A 16359-nucleotide genomic window follows, 5' to 3' on the forward strand; every position below is an offset into this window, starting at 1 on the left:
GCACTCTGCCTCTTCGTCTTTGTCTTCCTTTAAGGTGAAATGATCCCACACAGCTGACATTTTTACCGATAAAGTCTCTCGGTAAATTGGGAGACGGTAATGTATATGTAGTGTGTTGAAGGTGTGCCGTAAAATGCGGACCGGATTTTAGGGAAACCGAAGCAAAAACTGGAATGGATTATGTAAATCGGTGCGCTGGAAAACCCGGACCGGACTTTCAAAAAAAGTAGATCAGAAGTCTGGATCGGAATTTTTCCGTGTTGGCCGATCCGATACCGATGCGCATTTTTTTTGCCTATATCGGTGTCCGATCCGATCCAAATATCGGACCGGGACATCTCTAACGGCGACATTGCCCCATTATAGTTTTTTTTTTTTTTTTTTTTTTTTTACAACTGATGAGCTGCTGTGTGTATTTGTGTTTCTTTTTGTTTTGCATGAATACTTACGTCAAAGTCACGTAGTGTGCAAGTTGGATTCCATTGCTGAGATATGCATGTTAAATTTAACTTGTGACTGAAAAACAAAAACTATTTAAAAAAGAAAAAAAAAGGCTAACTTTCTATCAAAAAAATGTTTTGTTTCGGAAAAATGTTAAGCTATGATTTTTGTTCAAAGCTTTTAAACGTTTAAAATGGATTATTTTGACCCCCAAAAACTTAACAGGAAAGTGAACTTTTTATTTTTGTGTATTTTTTTTTTCCCATTATCACACAAAAACACACTCCAAACTTCGACCAGTCTTCTTCAAAAGCATGCGCACATACAAATGCCGTACGGAAACTGCTTTGTACAAATGACAATGAATTCACAATGCGTCCCTAATGAAATTCCAAGTACTCAGACTATATACCAAGAATTAGGCCAGATGGAGGATGTTGAAACTTTTAATATGAAGTACATTCACATTAGGAGTATACAAAATACACAAACAGACATTTGTTCACAATCACTGACAAAAGACTACACATCCCTGTGACAAGAAAGGGAATCGTGTGTTATGTTTAACAGTCCTTTCTACATTTCCAAATCTAAATATAAATAGGAGTGGAAAAAAATCCCTTTTTTAAGCTTAGATACATTGAAGACTTTAAGAAGTCAAGCTTAAAGAAACTTGAATAAAGTATGAAGCTTTCCAACACAACTTATCTGACTGGTTATATTAAGCAGCTTGTGCTAGTAAAACAACGTTAGCTTTCTGTAACAACATGTCCGATCGGCAAGTGCATCAAAAGCGAACACCAGAGGAGAGCTGGCTCGCTGTACATCACCATACAAGGAGCGGAAAGTGACGCAGGTTAGCCACCGACCCTCTCTGACTAGCACACACATACACTACTCACAAGAAGACGTGTTTCAAAACATAGCTAGCCTCTTAAACACACACTATACTTTCACATAAGGCGTTCATCTCAACACCTGCCATTCACTTAATCACATTCATGGGTCCATAAATTAACTACATAAGAAAAGCAACTGCAGAAATGTCACAAATCACAACTAAAAGAAAACACAAAGTTATCTCCTTCTGAGAAAAAAAAAGTCACTGCTCCAGCAAGGCTCCACCATCAAGTATAAATAGTCTCTTTGGAAAAAAAAAAGGGAGTTGTGGTTTGGAAATAGCAACAAATCATCAGTTAACGACTTGGGGCGCTTTACTAAACAAGTCATGCTTTGACGTGAAGTTGTTAGCGGCTAATGTGGCGATTATCGAAAGTTCAGGTGCGTGGAGGAGTTCAAGTCCGTGTTGTCCACCACTGTGTACACATATGACCATGAGACAGTTCTGGAAATCACCAGACCACCAAGTCGGTTAAAGTCGAATCTAGGAGGAAGTAAGTGAAGGTACCACTGTATTTTGAAGGATTTTAACTCATCCACTGCCACTGAGCTAATGAGACTAACTACCGTAATTTTCGGACTATAAGCCGCTACTTTTTCCCCTAATTTTGAATACTGCGGCTTATATACCAGTGCGGTTTATTTGTTGATTTATTTGGATTTAGGGCTGCAGCTATCCAATATTTTACTAACCGAATTATCGACTGAAAATTCTATCGATTAATCCAGTAATCGGATAAATATATTTAGATTTTTAAATAAAAGAAAAAAATCAAAAAATTTTTTTAATTTTTTTTTTTTTAGGTAAAGAGCAATTATAAATATACATGACAAAAAAAGAGACATTTAATCCAATATTGAACCACTTTAGTCAATCAGTGTCTTTATTTCCGATGTACATTGTTGAAAACAGCCAACAATTGCATCTCAGATGTGACTAGAAAAAAAAAAAAAAATCACTGCTGTCACTCAAAAAACTTCTAGATCTTATGAAAAAAAAAAACATATTTCTTACCTGAAAATGTAATTACGCTTGATAACACACATCACTTGAAAGCGTTGTGTTTTCCCCATGTGTTTCAATTGAATTTCCATCTGTGTCAAGCTATTTTTAGTTCTACTTAAGTTTTAAGTTAGTCTAAACTGTAAGTACTGATAGGATTTTGAGTTTTTGCAGTGTTCAAAATAAATATATAATACCTGCTAGAGCTGGGAATCTTTGGGCAACTAACGATTCGATTACGATTACGATTCAGAGGCTCCGATTCGATTATAAAACGATTATTGATGCACCCCCTCCTCCTTTTTTTTCTTTTTCTTTTTCTTTTTAATTAAATGTTTTGTACATTAGTTCCAAAATTGTTCAAAAATCCTCTCAGGCTAAACCAAACTACTATTTCAGTATCAAGTTAACATATAGCAGTAAACAAATATACAAAAATAACAGTAAATAAAAAACTCCAGTCCCCATTCTGTAACAGCAGCTTTAAACTACATTCAATTAATTTAATGTTGTGAATCAACTGTTAAAGTTGTTAAAATCGCTCCCGTTATTCCATAATTTCCCTTTTGTCTACTTTCGACATGTGAAAGTTTTAAAACTATTTTAAAGATAGATTCAAGTCAATATTTTACCGATTTAGGAGTATTTTAGATAAAAAGTTAATTAGGTTTGCTTGGAAGGTTCGCTACAACAGCCTTGCAGGGAAGTGTACTGCTTTAACATGGCGGCCGTTTACTAACGGCCGCATCTAGCTTTTTGTAGATGTGCTGCTCATGCTATCGAATCAATTTTCCATCTAGTCCTATATAAATGATATCTACCATTACATTATGTGGATGACGTACTTTGTAGCAGCTTTTCGGCAGCAGTCAGGTATGTTGTTGTGTTTTCTCGTGGCATGAGTTGAGCTAGAGCCGTGAGTTGCGCATTGGCATTACCCGAGGGGCCGGGTAATGAGAAGCATGATGTTTAGCTACTCTCGCTGCGTTCTTCCTCATTGCGCCCTGAAGACCGCGCGGCGCGCCGAGTGTGTTGTATTTCCGCTTTACTTGGCATATTTCAATAATCGGAATTTGGATGTTTGTGAATCGTTCTCGAATCTTCCACGGCCGAATCGCGAATAATCTAAGAATCGGAAATTTTGCACACCTCTAATACCTGCTGTATTGGAGCACATTAGGGACCAGTGCTACTTGGTGTTTTATTCAGCAATTACTACTGAGCTAAACCTGACAGTTAGCTTTATTAGCTACGTTAGCCCTCCTAAGGGCTAACGTTACATGAGCGAGTGACAGTAACGTTATATTTATTAGCGCTGAGAAGTCTACTGCTTAAAGATGGCGGCTGTTTACTAACGCTGCCCAGACGCGGCCGAGTCTGTCATTTCGCATCTAGTTCTAAATGCATGCGATATCTGTGAGACGCATCGGACACTACCTGCTACCAAACTAGCATCAAGTGGGCGTAGTTTTTAGCAACGTCGGCGTAGTTTGAAGCGGCTGTAGTAAGGTGTTTTTTTTTTTATTATTGCTTCTTCCTCTACGCACGTGACGTCAGCGCGTTGTCCCACGTTAAAAGTAGTCCGGGCAAAACGTGATGCTTAGAGCTGGCAAAATTAAACGATTCCTCCAGGTGAATAAAATTACTCTGATCAGTTTTTAAACTCGAGTTACTCGAGTTGTTCGAGTATTCGTTTCAGCTCTATTTGGATTACCGTAATGGCCCGAAATAAAGACAATGTTTTTTTGCATTGAAATAAGACTGAAAAAGTGGGGGTTGTCTTATATTCGCGGTCTAGACGTTATACCAGTTCATGACGCTAGATGGCGGCAGACATCATTGAAGCGATGTTCTGTCATGACAGATCTCAGCTACTCTCAAGTATAACCAGTTTGCATTATGTTATTGCAATGTTTTTCCTTATTCAGATTTGTTTCAAGACTACAATTACAGTTAGACTTCACTTTGATGGTTAATGCAGTTATTGCAATTTTGTTGTTTTATCACAATAGATAGTTTCAAAAACCAGAAGCCATTCATTTACGAATGTGATTTCACTTTAGTTTACATAAATAAATGTTCAGATATTAAGATTTGAATGAGGCAAAATAACATGCTTTTTTCTCTCAAATATATTGTTATAATCATTTGTTTCGGATGTACTGTAATAATTTTCTGTATAAAAATTAATTTGGTGTTCAAAAAGTCTTTTTTCAAACTTGAGTCTTGAAAAAGAGGGGGTCGTCTTATATTCGGGCCAATACGGTAATAGGTAGTCACTATTGTCTATGTCAATGTATGTCAATATTTGACAGCGGCGTCATAAGACTGCTATAAGACCGTCGCTAGCTACATTCACTAACCGACTAGCATTGAACTTCGACATATTTACGTAAAATAAATGCTAACTGCATGTTTTTGTTTTTGCTTTTAACTAAGAATCGAGACGGTCCATGTCTATTAAAAAAATTCAGGGATTTAAGCATTTATTCACAAGAATTTTTACCGGAAAAGCTCAGTTTACATTAGGTGGCCGCTAGCTACATTCACTAACAGAATAGCATTGTACTTTGACATATTTACGTAAAATAAATAATAACTGCACGCTTTTTTTTGGTGTGCTTTTAACCAAGAATTGAGACTGTTTTACGTCCATTTGTATAAAGAATTCAGGGATTTAAGCATTTTTTTCCACAAAAAATTTCAATGAAAAAAAAGCTTTTTGTGATTCCACTTGGTCAGCTTTGATGGTCTCGCCAACAATGCAGGCCCCCTATTTATCGGCCCCGCACCCCAAGTCCCGTCAATACATTATGAAGTCTATGACCAAAATTAACAATTATTGAAACAACTGAAACAGTAACTGAAGAAATAAGTAGCACAGAACATGAGTTAGATTGTTATTTAAATCTGTAGTGCTGCAATGCATGCTAGGAGGATTGCTGGAAGACAACAGTGTTGACAGCAGGTGGCAGCAGAGGTTGAACGTCTCCGCCATGGGAGCAGTGATGGCTAAATAAAGCTTCTTGAAGCAATGAAGCTTTGCAGCCAATGGGCTCAAAGCTTAATGGTTGTTTATTTGGTCTTATGTCAGTCTTATGATGCCTCTGTCAAATAAACTGTTACCGGTTAATATCTTTTAGTGTAAATCGCCCATAATACAGCGAGGACAGCTGCGGCTTATAGTCCAGTGCGGCTTATCTTCGGAAAAAATGCAGTTCTCTTGTAAATTTGGTGGGGACGGCTTATAGTCAAGCGCGCCTTATAATCCGAAAATTACGGTATCTTTAATTTGGGTTCTGTTCTAAGAGAATCTACTTGTCTACTCAACGTCAGATATCAATCTCATCAGATGTTACACACCTGTGGTTGTCCATCAGTCAGTCTCGTCCTCCGGGTTGGCCTCCTTCTGGATGACGGGGACCACGGCGGTCCCTAACAAGCCCCGCCTCACAATATAGGGGCAAGAGGGCCCAGTGGGGATGTCTGCAAAACCTGCAAGGAATGAATCACGAATCATGAATCTCTTGACAGTTTTTAGGATATAAGTATTGGTACTGAATCGTTTGGCATTTTGGTGGCAATGAACTCTGTTGAAGTGAGTCGAGTAACTTCATTTAGACAAATGAGAGCCAATCAAAAATTTAAAAATGAGAATTTCTGCTGTTGTGATAGTCCTTATGAGGAGTTTCAAGCTGCAAAGATATTGGTATTCCAATTAGAAAATGGTAAATGGAGTTACACTTGTCATGTATAATGCCTTTCCACCCTTAAAGCACTCAACAGCACTTTGACACTGTATACTTATCTACCTACTGGTGACGCAGCACCAGGAGAAACGTGGAGATAAGTATCTTACTAATGGATATCTAGACAAGGTCATTAGTAGGAGTTTGGCATCGTTTGAATTTGAACGGTTTCGATTCCGGTTCCAAACGATTCTCGATTCAGATTCTTTTAATAGGCAGGGTCAAAAAATTTGCAGAGTTCATATCAATTTCTTAATTTCTCAGTTTTTTTTTTAAATTATATGAACTTTCAATTAACTTTCCTATGAATTTCTCACAGGGCTATTTTTAACTTGCATATAAATATTAGTCTTTGAACTTGAATATGATGAAGTTTCTTTCCACACGAGTGCACTTTCACAAAGATGTTAATTTCTCAAAAGCTCACGGAGAAAAGATTTACACATATTCTTTTCCCTATGTTTTAGAGTGTCTTATGCTGCAGGCATTTTTACATGTTACTGAGCTCCCACTAATGGGCTGTTGTAAAGCACTTTGAGGACCTTTTGGGTTTTTGTAAAGGGCAATAGAAAATTTGATTGATTGATTGATAGATAACCTGGAGCAGTATATCAAATAAACAAACAAAAAAAAAGCAACTTGTAAAACCCAGTCCAGATTAGCAGCGGGTACAGTATATTTTTAGAAACAGTTTTTGTTGAGGAAAATGATCATATCTGCCCTCTCAGGCATTAAGCGTGAGCGTTCTGGACAGATAGTGTCTCCTGCATTGGAGAACACACGTTCACTGGGTATAGATGGTACTTGAACGCATAAATAGAGAAAGCGAGAAAAAGTCGCAAATATTACGTAGGGGAAAGGTAGCTGTGAGCTGTGACGAAGCATTAGTATAAATTCTTCTATTGATTATAATTTGATGTAGATGAGGCCATATAATAAGGATTTCCTCATTTTAAAACCGATTCTAAAACAAAACATGCTTTTAAAACTGTTGATTTTAACGAAGTCGGCTGCGTCGTGGTGTTTGGCAGCTATTTTTCCGGTCGGCGGTCAGGGCACCGAAACTTGGAATATAAAATAAAAAAATTAGGGCTGTCAAACGATTAAATTTTTTAATCGAGTTAATTACAGCTTAAAAATTAATTAATCGTAATTAATCGCAATTCAACCATCTATAAAATATGCCATATTTTTCTGAAAATTATTGTTGGAATGAAAAGATAAGACACAAGACGGATATATACATTCAACATACGGTACATAAGTACTGTATTTGTTTATTATAAAAATAAATCAACAAGATGGCATTAACATTATTAACATTCTCTTAAAGCGATCCATGGATAGAAAAAAATTGTAGTTCTTAAAAGATAAATGTTAGTACAAGTTATAGAAATTTTAAACCCCCTCTTAATGTTTTCGTTTTATTAAAATTTGTAAAATTTGCAATCAAAAAATAAACTAGTAGCTCGCCATTGTTGATGTCATTACACCATGCTCACTTCCCAAACCCATAAAATCATTTGGACCCAAGCGCCAGCAGAGGGCACCAAACAACTAAAAACAAGTAACAAGCGGACATTACACTGCTGTCATTTTAATCTGAGCGGGGCATGTGCGTTAATTGCGTCAAATATTTTAACGTGATTAATTAAAAAAATTAATTACCGTCCGTTAACGCGATAATTTTGACAGCCCTAAAAAAAATTGTAAAGGTTCTGGGAGAATTGGAGTGATAGTCTCGGACCCAATCGATGCTAATCATCATGGCGCTAATTCGAACCCACCACCTCTGAGTTGGGGAACCACATGATTTTTCTACATCTGATTTAAAGAAATACAAATTAATAACATTTGAACATGGCCAAAGATCAATAAAACATTAAGCCTTGTATGCCTTTCAAAACTCCTTCATGAACATTATTTAAATGGGAAAAAAAAAAAAAAAAACAGGACTTCTTAACACTCATTATAATCATTAATGGAGAAAATGGCGCCACCACCCTGCCACTAGGTGTATTCCCTTTGGCAGCTGACTTTTTCCTTTAGTCGCTTTCATGATGGGTCTGCTTAAAATAAAATCACTTAAACACAAGTCTAGGCTTCAAGCGTTGAGGTTAAAGTTTCTGAAGTAGGAGTTTATTTATACACCATTTCTAAAAATGTTTTCGATTAAGTCTGAGTAATTTTGATACCGAGCAAGAAGTGTCTGGTTTCATTGAAATGGCTTTGTCGTCATCTTGGGAGTTGTTAAGGTGAGTTTAGGAGCTTCATTCAATCAAAAATCATGTTGCATCTGTTGGCAACTCTTAACCTTTTTAAGGATCGCAGGAATTACATGCAGATTTTCCCTGAGTACTCTTCTACAATGCTGCCTGTTTTGCCCTCCTAGTGCAGATTATTAATAGACAGAAAGTACCTTTCATGACAACTTCCGGGAGACCGTAGGGTTCATATTCAGTGTCGTCAAACGCCGCCGACAGCTGCGTCCTGTTTCGTCGTATCCGTTCCGCCAAACGCACCGGGTCGGCCGGGATGGGGAAGGAAGTGGAAAAGATCATTTTGTCTCCAGTCTCTCGCACCGCAGATGGCGCGGCTTTCTCTCCGTGAGCGGAAGAGTTGTCTAATTCGTCCTCCTCGACCTTGGTGTCAGTCTGCGTGTGCGCACAGCAGCGGTTGGGTGCCGCCTCGGTGCCAGCGGGGCATGACTGATCCTCCGTTTGAGTGCTGACACTTGGGGCAGAGGAGTCGGCTCTTTGGCTCAGGTGTTGGGTCGCTTTCCGGCTGCTGATGTGTTCTTGACCCGTTTGATGATCATAGGCTTTGGCTAGGCTTGAACACATTTCTGAGAGCTGGCTTTCCTCATCTGATGGCTAAATCAGAAGAAATGAAATTACCGTATGTTTTTTCATTCAAAAACTATTTCTAAGAAATAAACTTTTAAAGAGTTAGAACATTTGATTTTTGTCTAACGGCAACCAAATGTTTTAAAAAAATATATTTTTCCACCTATGAATAACTTATATTGTAATAACCAATTGCAGTGACACACGCCCCCCCCCAACGCGAAAATCAGAAATCGAAAATCCAAGAAGTAGAGGCGTTGCCTATTTACATTTTTAAAAAATGTTTTTGGATGTGTTCACTGTATTTATTCAGATTTAACAACATTGGAAAGAGATACATACAGTATAAGACATGTTTTTCCCTTTACCCCCAAAGTATAACTAAAAAAACACACACACACACACAAAAAAAAAAAACAACAACCCGTATTTTTATATTTTAATAAATGATTTTTAAGCACCGCAAATGTAATAAATATGATACAAATGAGATGTATATAAAAGAAAACAATGATTTGTACATGTATACATGCATATATCTTAAAATTTCTAAATTAAATACTGCATTTTGTTAATTAATCGAGAAAAATCCGTGATGAAAAGTGGGCACAAAGTTTGAAGCGCGATATAGCGACGGATCACTGTACTTAAAATGTAGTTTCTAAGCAAAATTCTAACATATTTTCAATTTCTTTAATTTTACTTTTTATTCTATTACTTTTATTGTTTTATTTATACAGTTATTTCATGCAAAACATGAATAAAAAGGTCTAATAATTGTAATAAAACCTTCCTACTTTTAACCAAGCAATTATTTAATCTCATAAATGTTTTAAAAATGTTAGTGTAAATTATGCATTGGTGCCGTTTCCTTAGCCATTTTTACGATATTTTCATTGTTATTTACACCAAAAACAGATCATTAAAAAAAAAGAAAGAAAATGAACAGATGTGTTTTAGCTAGCATTATTTTTGGAAAATGCTACATTAACCACAAATTAATCACTATAGCAGTAAAACTAATCAAAAAATAAATTTTATTAAACATTTGTTCAGTTAATATCTAATAGTTCCATGTGCTGAAATGTAGTCTGAGAGTGCTAACATTATAATTATTACTAAAAGTACTCTGGAAGTGAGTAACATGTAAGAAGCTAGCATGAGTGCATGTGAGTGAAAACCTAAGAAGCTTACCTTGCGATGGTGGACGCTCGTCTCAGACAGGTTGATCTGCTGCACGCTTCAAGTAGAAATAGAAATGCACTTGATTTGCAGGCTCTCAAAACAAACAACAGTTTATCACAATAATAGTGGTTACATTTTCATCATTTGAATTGTGCCACACTGGTTTTACTTTACCAGAAATTTAGATACAAGCATGAATTTTATTTCATTATTCCATATGGTTTATTTAACTAATTGTACAAACATCATAACAGAGAATGTTCAGTATTTATTAATGTATTTGTGTTGGAAGTATGCCTTCAAGGGGGCGTGGACAGGAAAACTGTCTTGAACTTGTACAGGTCCTTCTCAAAAAATTAGCATATTGTGATAAAGTTCATTATTTTCTGTAATGTACTGATAAACATTAGACTTTCACATATTTTAGATTCATTACACTTACTGAAGTAGTTCAAACCTTTTATTGTTTTAATGTTGATGATTTTGGCAAAAAAGTCCAGAAAAACAAAAAATCCCTATCTCAAAAAATTAGCATATCATGAAAAGGTACTCTAAAGAAGCTACTAACCTAATCCTCTGAATAAACGAATTAACTCAAAACCCCAGCGAAAGATTCCTGAGGCTTTTATAAACTCCCCGCAATCATGGGCAAGACTGCCGACCTGACTGCTGTCCAGAAGGCCATCATTGACACCCTCAAGCAAGAGGCTAAGACACGGAAAGAAATTTCTGAGTGAATAGGCTGTTCCCAGAGTGCTGTATCAAGGCACCTCAGTGGGAAGTCTGTGGGAAGGAAAAAGTGTGGCAGGAAACGCTGCACAACCAGAAGAGGTGACCCTACCCTGAGAAAGATTGTCGAGAAGGGCTGATTCCAGACCTTGGGTGACCTGCAGAAACAGTAGGCTGAGTCTGGAGTAGAAACATCCAGAGCCACCGTGCACAGGCATGTGCTGGAAATGGGCTACAAGTGCCGCATTCCCCTGGTCAAGCCACTTTTGAACCTGAAACAGCGGCAGAAGCGCCTGACCTGGGCTACAGCGAAGCAGCACTGGACTGTTGCTCAGTGATCCAAAGTACTTTTTTCAGATGAAAGCAAATTTTGCATTTCATTCAGAAATCAAGGTGTCAGAGTTTGGAGGAAGACTGGGGAGAAGGAAATGCCAAAATGCCTGAAGTCCAGTGTCAAGTACCTACAATAAGTGATGGTTTGGGGTGCCATGTCAGCTGCTGGTGTTGGTCAACTGTGTTTTATCAAGGGTAGGGTCAATGCAGCTAGCTATCAGGAGATATTGGAGCACTTCATGCTTCCATCTGCTGAAAAGCTTTAAGGAGATGAAGATTTCATTTTTCAGCACGACCTGTCACCTGCTCGCAGTGCCAAAACCACTGGTAAATGGTTTACTGACCACGGCATTACTGTGCTCAATTGGCCTGCCAACTCTCCTGACCTGAACCCCACTGAGAATCTGTGGGATATTGTGAAGAGGAAATATGCTAATTTTTTGAGATAGGTTTTTCTTGACTTTTTTTTTTGCCAAAATCATCAATATTAAAACAATAAAAGGCTTGAACTACTTGTGCTGTGTGTAATGAATCTAAAATATATGAAAGTCTCATGTTTATCAGTAAATTACAGAAAATAATGAACTTCATCACAATATGCTATTTTTTTAGAAGGACCTCTGTGTGGTTCAATATCAATCTTAATATACTGTAAAACCATTCAATATTACAAATTTGATCAAACCATTCAATATTACAAATTTGATCAAACCAATTTGGTGTGTATTACCTGGTAGAGAGCATGTGACCTTGCAGCCTGTTGGAGGTGCAAGAGAGCAACACCTCATCTTCTCTGATCACTAGCGCCGCATAATGGTCCTCAGTATTGGGCTGCGCTTGTGTTTCAGACTGCTGGCCTTGGTCAGGAAGGACCTGATTTAAAGTGGAAGTAGACTGAGAAGCCAAGCGCCAGACACTCAATTCCTCAGCTTGCTGCTGGGCCACCTTAGTGAGCTCCTCTCGCTCCCTCTGCAGTGCCACCACCTGCGCGGGGATAAAAAACAATATTGCTATGAACGCAGTATGTTGCGAAAATGATAACAGCAAAAATTTCAAACGCTCTAAAGAGAAAGATGTCAAAAAATAATATTGTAAATGCGGCAATGTTGATACAGTATAGTGCTGCAATGATTAATTAACTCGAGTAATTTGATTAGAAAAAGCTTCGAATCAGATATTGCTGCTTTGAGTATTCATATTTAGAATAGCGTCCTTATGGTTTGTTTCGAAAGTTTTTGCATTTAGTCCTGTTGATTTGGGTGGATAAACTGCCCTCCAGTGGCAGCGGTTAATATGACATAACTCATTAAACGTGGCTGAATCCAACTGCTTCCTGTTACGACCAACATGAGGTAAGTTTTTGTTTGAGCTAAAATGTTTTTAATGCATTCATAATTTAGTTAATGGGTATATTTAGCTGTTTTTGAAGGAATATGTGAACTATTTGTTAAGAACACTGCTAAAAAAAGTTAGCATTTTATAGCATTTACGCTAGCGGATTTTTGCTATGCAAGTTAGCCAATTTCTTTCGTTGTACTTAGATCCTCATTTGTATATTTTTTTTATATTTTTTGAGGCTGAGCTCAAGTAATTTAATTTATTTTGAATGAAAGTGCATTTCTGCAGTTTTATATTGTATTTGCATTTAATGCTCTTTTGAACATGCAATCTTAGCAAGCCTTTGTTTTACATCTCCTAAAATTTATTCTGCAACGCATTAATTGTTCCTAATCCGATTACTCGATTATTTGATCTAACTAGTTGATAGATTAATCGACTACTAAAATAATCGATAGCTGCAGCCTTAATACAATGTATAAAAACAAAGAAAAAAAACTACAGTACTCTGTGTACACATAGTGTACTGATGCACTGAAGTGATGGATACCTGTGTCTGCAGGTGCCTGATGATGTCATCATCAGTTCCTCCCTTCTCAGCAGTGATATCATGAAGCAAATCGGTTTCTGTTGAGAGTTGCTTTGGCATCACTTTGCATGTATCTGAGAGGCTGTAAGTCTCCAAGCTTTGTTTGAGAAATTGATTTTCATGCTGGAGAGTGACTCCGGGCACAACCGTCAATGATTTTTGATTAGTTTGATCGAAGTGTTTTTGTTGAATCAAATCTTTTTGCGAGGAAAAATTTGATCGTGGCTCTGGGCAACCCATCGAGTCAAGACAATCCTCTGTTTGGTCTTCGTTCTGCACTTTGCAAGTGTTTCTCTTTCCGTTCTCGTCCTTGAGCATATCTAGCGCTTGTAAACAGCGCCGCAGTTCCTCTCCCTGACTGAGGAGGACGCCGTCCTTCTCCTGCAGTTCAGCAAGAAGTCCTGAGATGTACTTGCTCTGCTTCTCAAAGCCCGCCGTCAACTGCGTGGTCTGACTGGTCAACTATGAGAAAGGGGGAAGAAATTAGCAAAATGAGTATTTTGAAAAATATTTCAAACAGTACACAAAAAAAAAACATGGCAACTGCAATCAGATTCAGTATTTTAGTATTCATAAATACTTGTGCAAAAATGCTTCAACTCCTGCTCTAGTAAAAGTATTAACGTACACCTACAACTAACAAACAAAACTTTTGTAAATTTTTGGTCTTCATTATATTAGGGTTTGATACTATACGATACTGATACTATACGATTTGCGATACAAGGCTCACAATAATGATTATCTCACAATATGGCGATAAGGCAAATATCGATACAAGGGTCAGAAAATCAAGCTACGATATTCTACGATACAACAATCAAAGAGAAAATCAAGCTATTTCTAAATAGGGGGGAAAAAAAAACAATGTTTATTTTTTTGCACTCTCGCAGACAATCTGTCAAAACAGTGTCTTTATTAATTCATCGGTCACCCCTGACAACGATAATCGTCCAATTCAGTTTAACTGGGAGGACTGGCTTTGAATGTTCATGTTTCAGTTCCATTGACGGCACAGCTGATTACTTAACCCTTTAACACCAGACATGTCGGTGGCGACATGTTAACGCATATTATATTTGAAGCCTCATCACACTATAATTACGTCACCCACGTGCCGGCTCGTTAGAAAGTGCGGAAGTTGAGGTCCAAGCCCGTTTTTACTCGAAGTCAATATTTTGTTATGTATATACTTCTGATAAAGTGATGGGTGCAATACCTAACCTCACAAAGAGATATCTTCCAAACTCTTTTTGTGTTAGATTATATATATATTCACTATTTTACACTGTGGGTCAACTGTATATAACCTGCTTTGACATTAGTATGTAGAAAGGACAAAAACGCTGATGACCATACCTGCTGTTTCTGTTGAATTATCAAATATAAAACTATTCAGTCTCATTCTAACAAGTTGGATAAATATTATCAAGCTATTAAAATGAAAAATAAAATCGACAAGCTATAGCGGTACAAAGTTCTGGGATATATCACTGTATTGATATACTCTATTGTCACACCCCAAATATTGAAGTACACACTGGTTTACCTGGTTTTGAAGGGCAGTCAGTTTAATTTGGAGCTGGTCTGCCCGTTCTGTCTCCTGTGCATTTTCTCTCCTCAGGTGTTCAATTTCCTCGATAAGTTTTGAGGACATGCACTCTGTTGATGTGGTGTCACTCAAGTCAGAAACCATTTGCCCCTCATGTGACAGGTGTAGGGAACCCAGAGTTTTGTGCTGGTTGGTGGATTGGCAGAAGAGGACATTATCTGAGATGTTGGAGTTCAGCTGGTCACTGTGGAGTGTCATGTATGTCAACGGACCGTTGGTAACAAGTTTCTCTTCGGCTAGAGACTCTTGGGCTCTGTCGCTCTTCAGTTCGGCAAACTGAGCTCTAAGTTCCTCGAGTTGGACGCTCAGTTCTTTCTTCCCCTCTTTCTCAGCGACTGTAATTTTAGTCAGCTCCTCTTTTTCTCGCTCTCTCCCTTCTTGTTCTAAAGCCAGTTGGACTTTCACTTCTCCAAGTTGCTTCTTCAGCTGCATGTTGAGTTGCATCATTTCCATCTCCCGGTCCTCTTGTGCCTGCTTTATCCCATCCTGATCTTCCCTTCCCTCCAAATCTTTCAGATTCTTCCTCAACCTGTCATTCTCGGTCTTCTCCCTCTCCAACTGAGCCTTCCACTGCTTGTCCTGCTCCTCTTTCTCAGTGCCCTGATTAGCGTGTTTGCGGCTGAGCTGCTTCAGACGAGTCCTGGCCTCCGCTTCGGAACGTCGCTGGATTTCCAGGTCGTCCAGTCGTTTGTGGAGTTCTTCGCGCACATCGCGCAGCTCCGAACGCAATGCGGCGTTCTCTTTATGGAGCTCATCGATGCAGATTGTCTTGTCAGACTTGGGAATTATTATGCCATTCTCCAACTCGGCGGGGGAATTCTCGGATGCGTAAGAATCCTTCTCCACATAGTTTTTCCCTAGGTGGGAACCCTCAGTGTCTGACGTTATGTGCTCAGAATCAATGCCTTCGCCGGGCTCTCTGTCTGGTGGGTAAGATATGGATATTTCTGCCCTCTGCAGGGACTCTTCCTCTTGACTCAGCCCTTTCGGCTCAGCTCGGCAGGTGGGGGGACTCTTGGTGTAAGTGGACGGCTGAGCTTGATGAGAGGTGGGTTGCGATCCAAAGCTTTGTCCAATAGGCTGAGTCGGGACAAGTTCCGTGGAACTTGCAGTTTTTAGTTCTTAAGAAAGAAAAGAAAACAAAACAAAAATCACACATTGGTTTAAATGATAGAATCGTAGACTCCAACATCAGTTGACAATACGGCTCCCACGGACGTTGCGCCATGCCTTCCTGTAGGGGGCCGACCCATGCAGAACGTTGAGTTGGCTTTCACTGTGATAAACTCAAACACACGCTGCGTTCTAACACCGGATTTAAGTAGAAACCGGACGAAGGTTTTATTGCATTCAAGCAGGCAGGATTGTCTTAAGAGTGATTTGGTCGAGGATTCAAGATAATTATAAAATTAAATAGCACCATGCATGCACTTTGAAACGTTGTCCAAAAAAAAAAAAAAAAAAAATCAATGGATAAATTTAGTGTAACTTTGGCTTGAAATATTTACGTAAAATGAACGATAACTGCCTGTTTTTTGCTTTTAACCAAGAATCCAGAATGTTTTACATTCATATCTATAGAAATTCTGCGATTTAAGCCAAGACAAGACAATACAAGAATTTTCAACTAAAAA

At 38.2% G+C, this 16359-nt stretch overlaps 1 protein-coding gene across 3 annotated transcripts in view; it reads right to left on the reverse strand.

The window, feature by feature from the left end:
* Positions 1 to 873: 873 nt before the first annotated feature.
* Positions 874 to 16359, reverse strand: part of si:dkeyp-115e12.6 (centromere protein F) — a 40547-nt gene continuing 25061 nt past the window's right edge. For 2 of the 3 annotated variants that reach the window (XM_057850981.1, XM_057850979.1), the window contains exons 12-18: positions 14663 to 15846; positions 13075 to 13575; positions 11917 to 12170; positions 10134 to 10179; positions 8513 to 8966; positions 5708 to 5839; positions 874 to 1825 (exon numbers count right to left, since the gene is read on the reverse strand). In XM_057850981.1, coding sequence (XP_057706964.1) covers positions 5721 to 5839; positions 8513 to 8966; positions 10134 to 10179; positions 11917 to 12170; positions 13075 to 13575; positions 14663 to 15846 — 2558 coding nt within the window. In that variant the 3' untranslated portion in view covers positions 874 to 1825; positions 5708 to 5720. The remainder of the gene's footprint in view (positions 1826 to 5707; positions 5840 to 8512; positions 8967 to 10133; positions 10180 to 11916; positions 12171 to 13074; positions 13576 to 14662; positions 15847 to 16359) is intronic. The other variant, XM_057850980.1, reaches the window with a different exon arrangement.

This window comes from Corythoichthys intestinalis, chromosome 11, assembly GCF_030265065.1.
Source record: "Corythoichthys intestinalis isolate RoL2023-P3 chromosome 11, ASM3026506v1, whole genome shotgun sequence".
NCBI classification, from domain to species: domain Eukaryota; kingdom Metazoa; phylum Chordata; class Actinopteri; order Syngnathiformes; family Syngnathidae; genus Corythoichthys; species Corythoichthys intestinalis.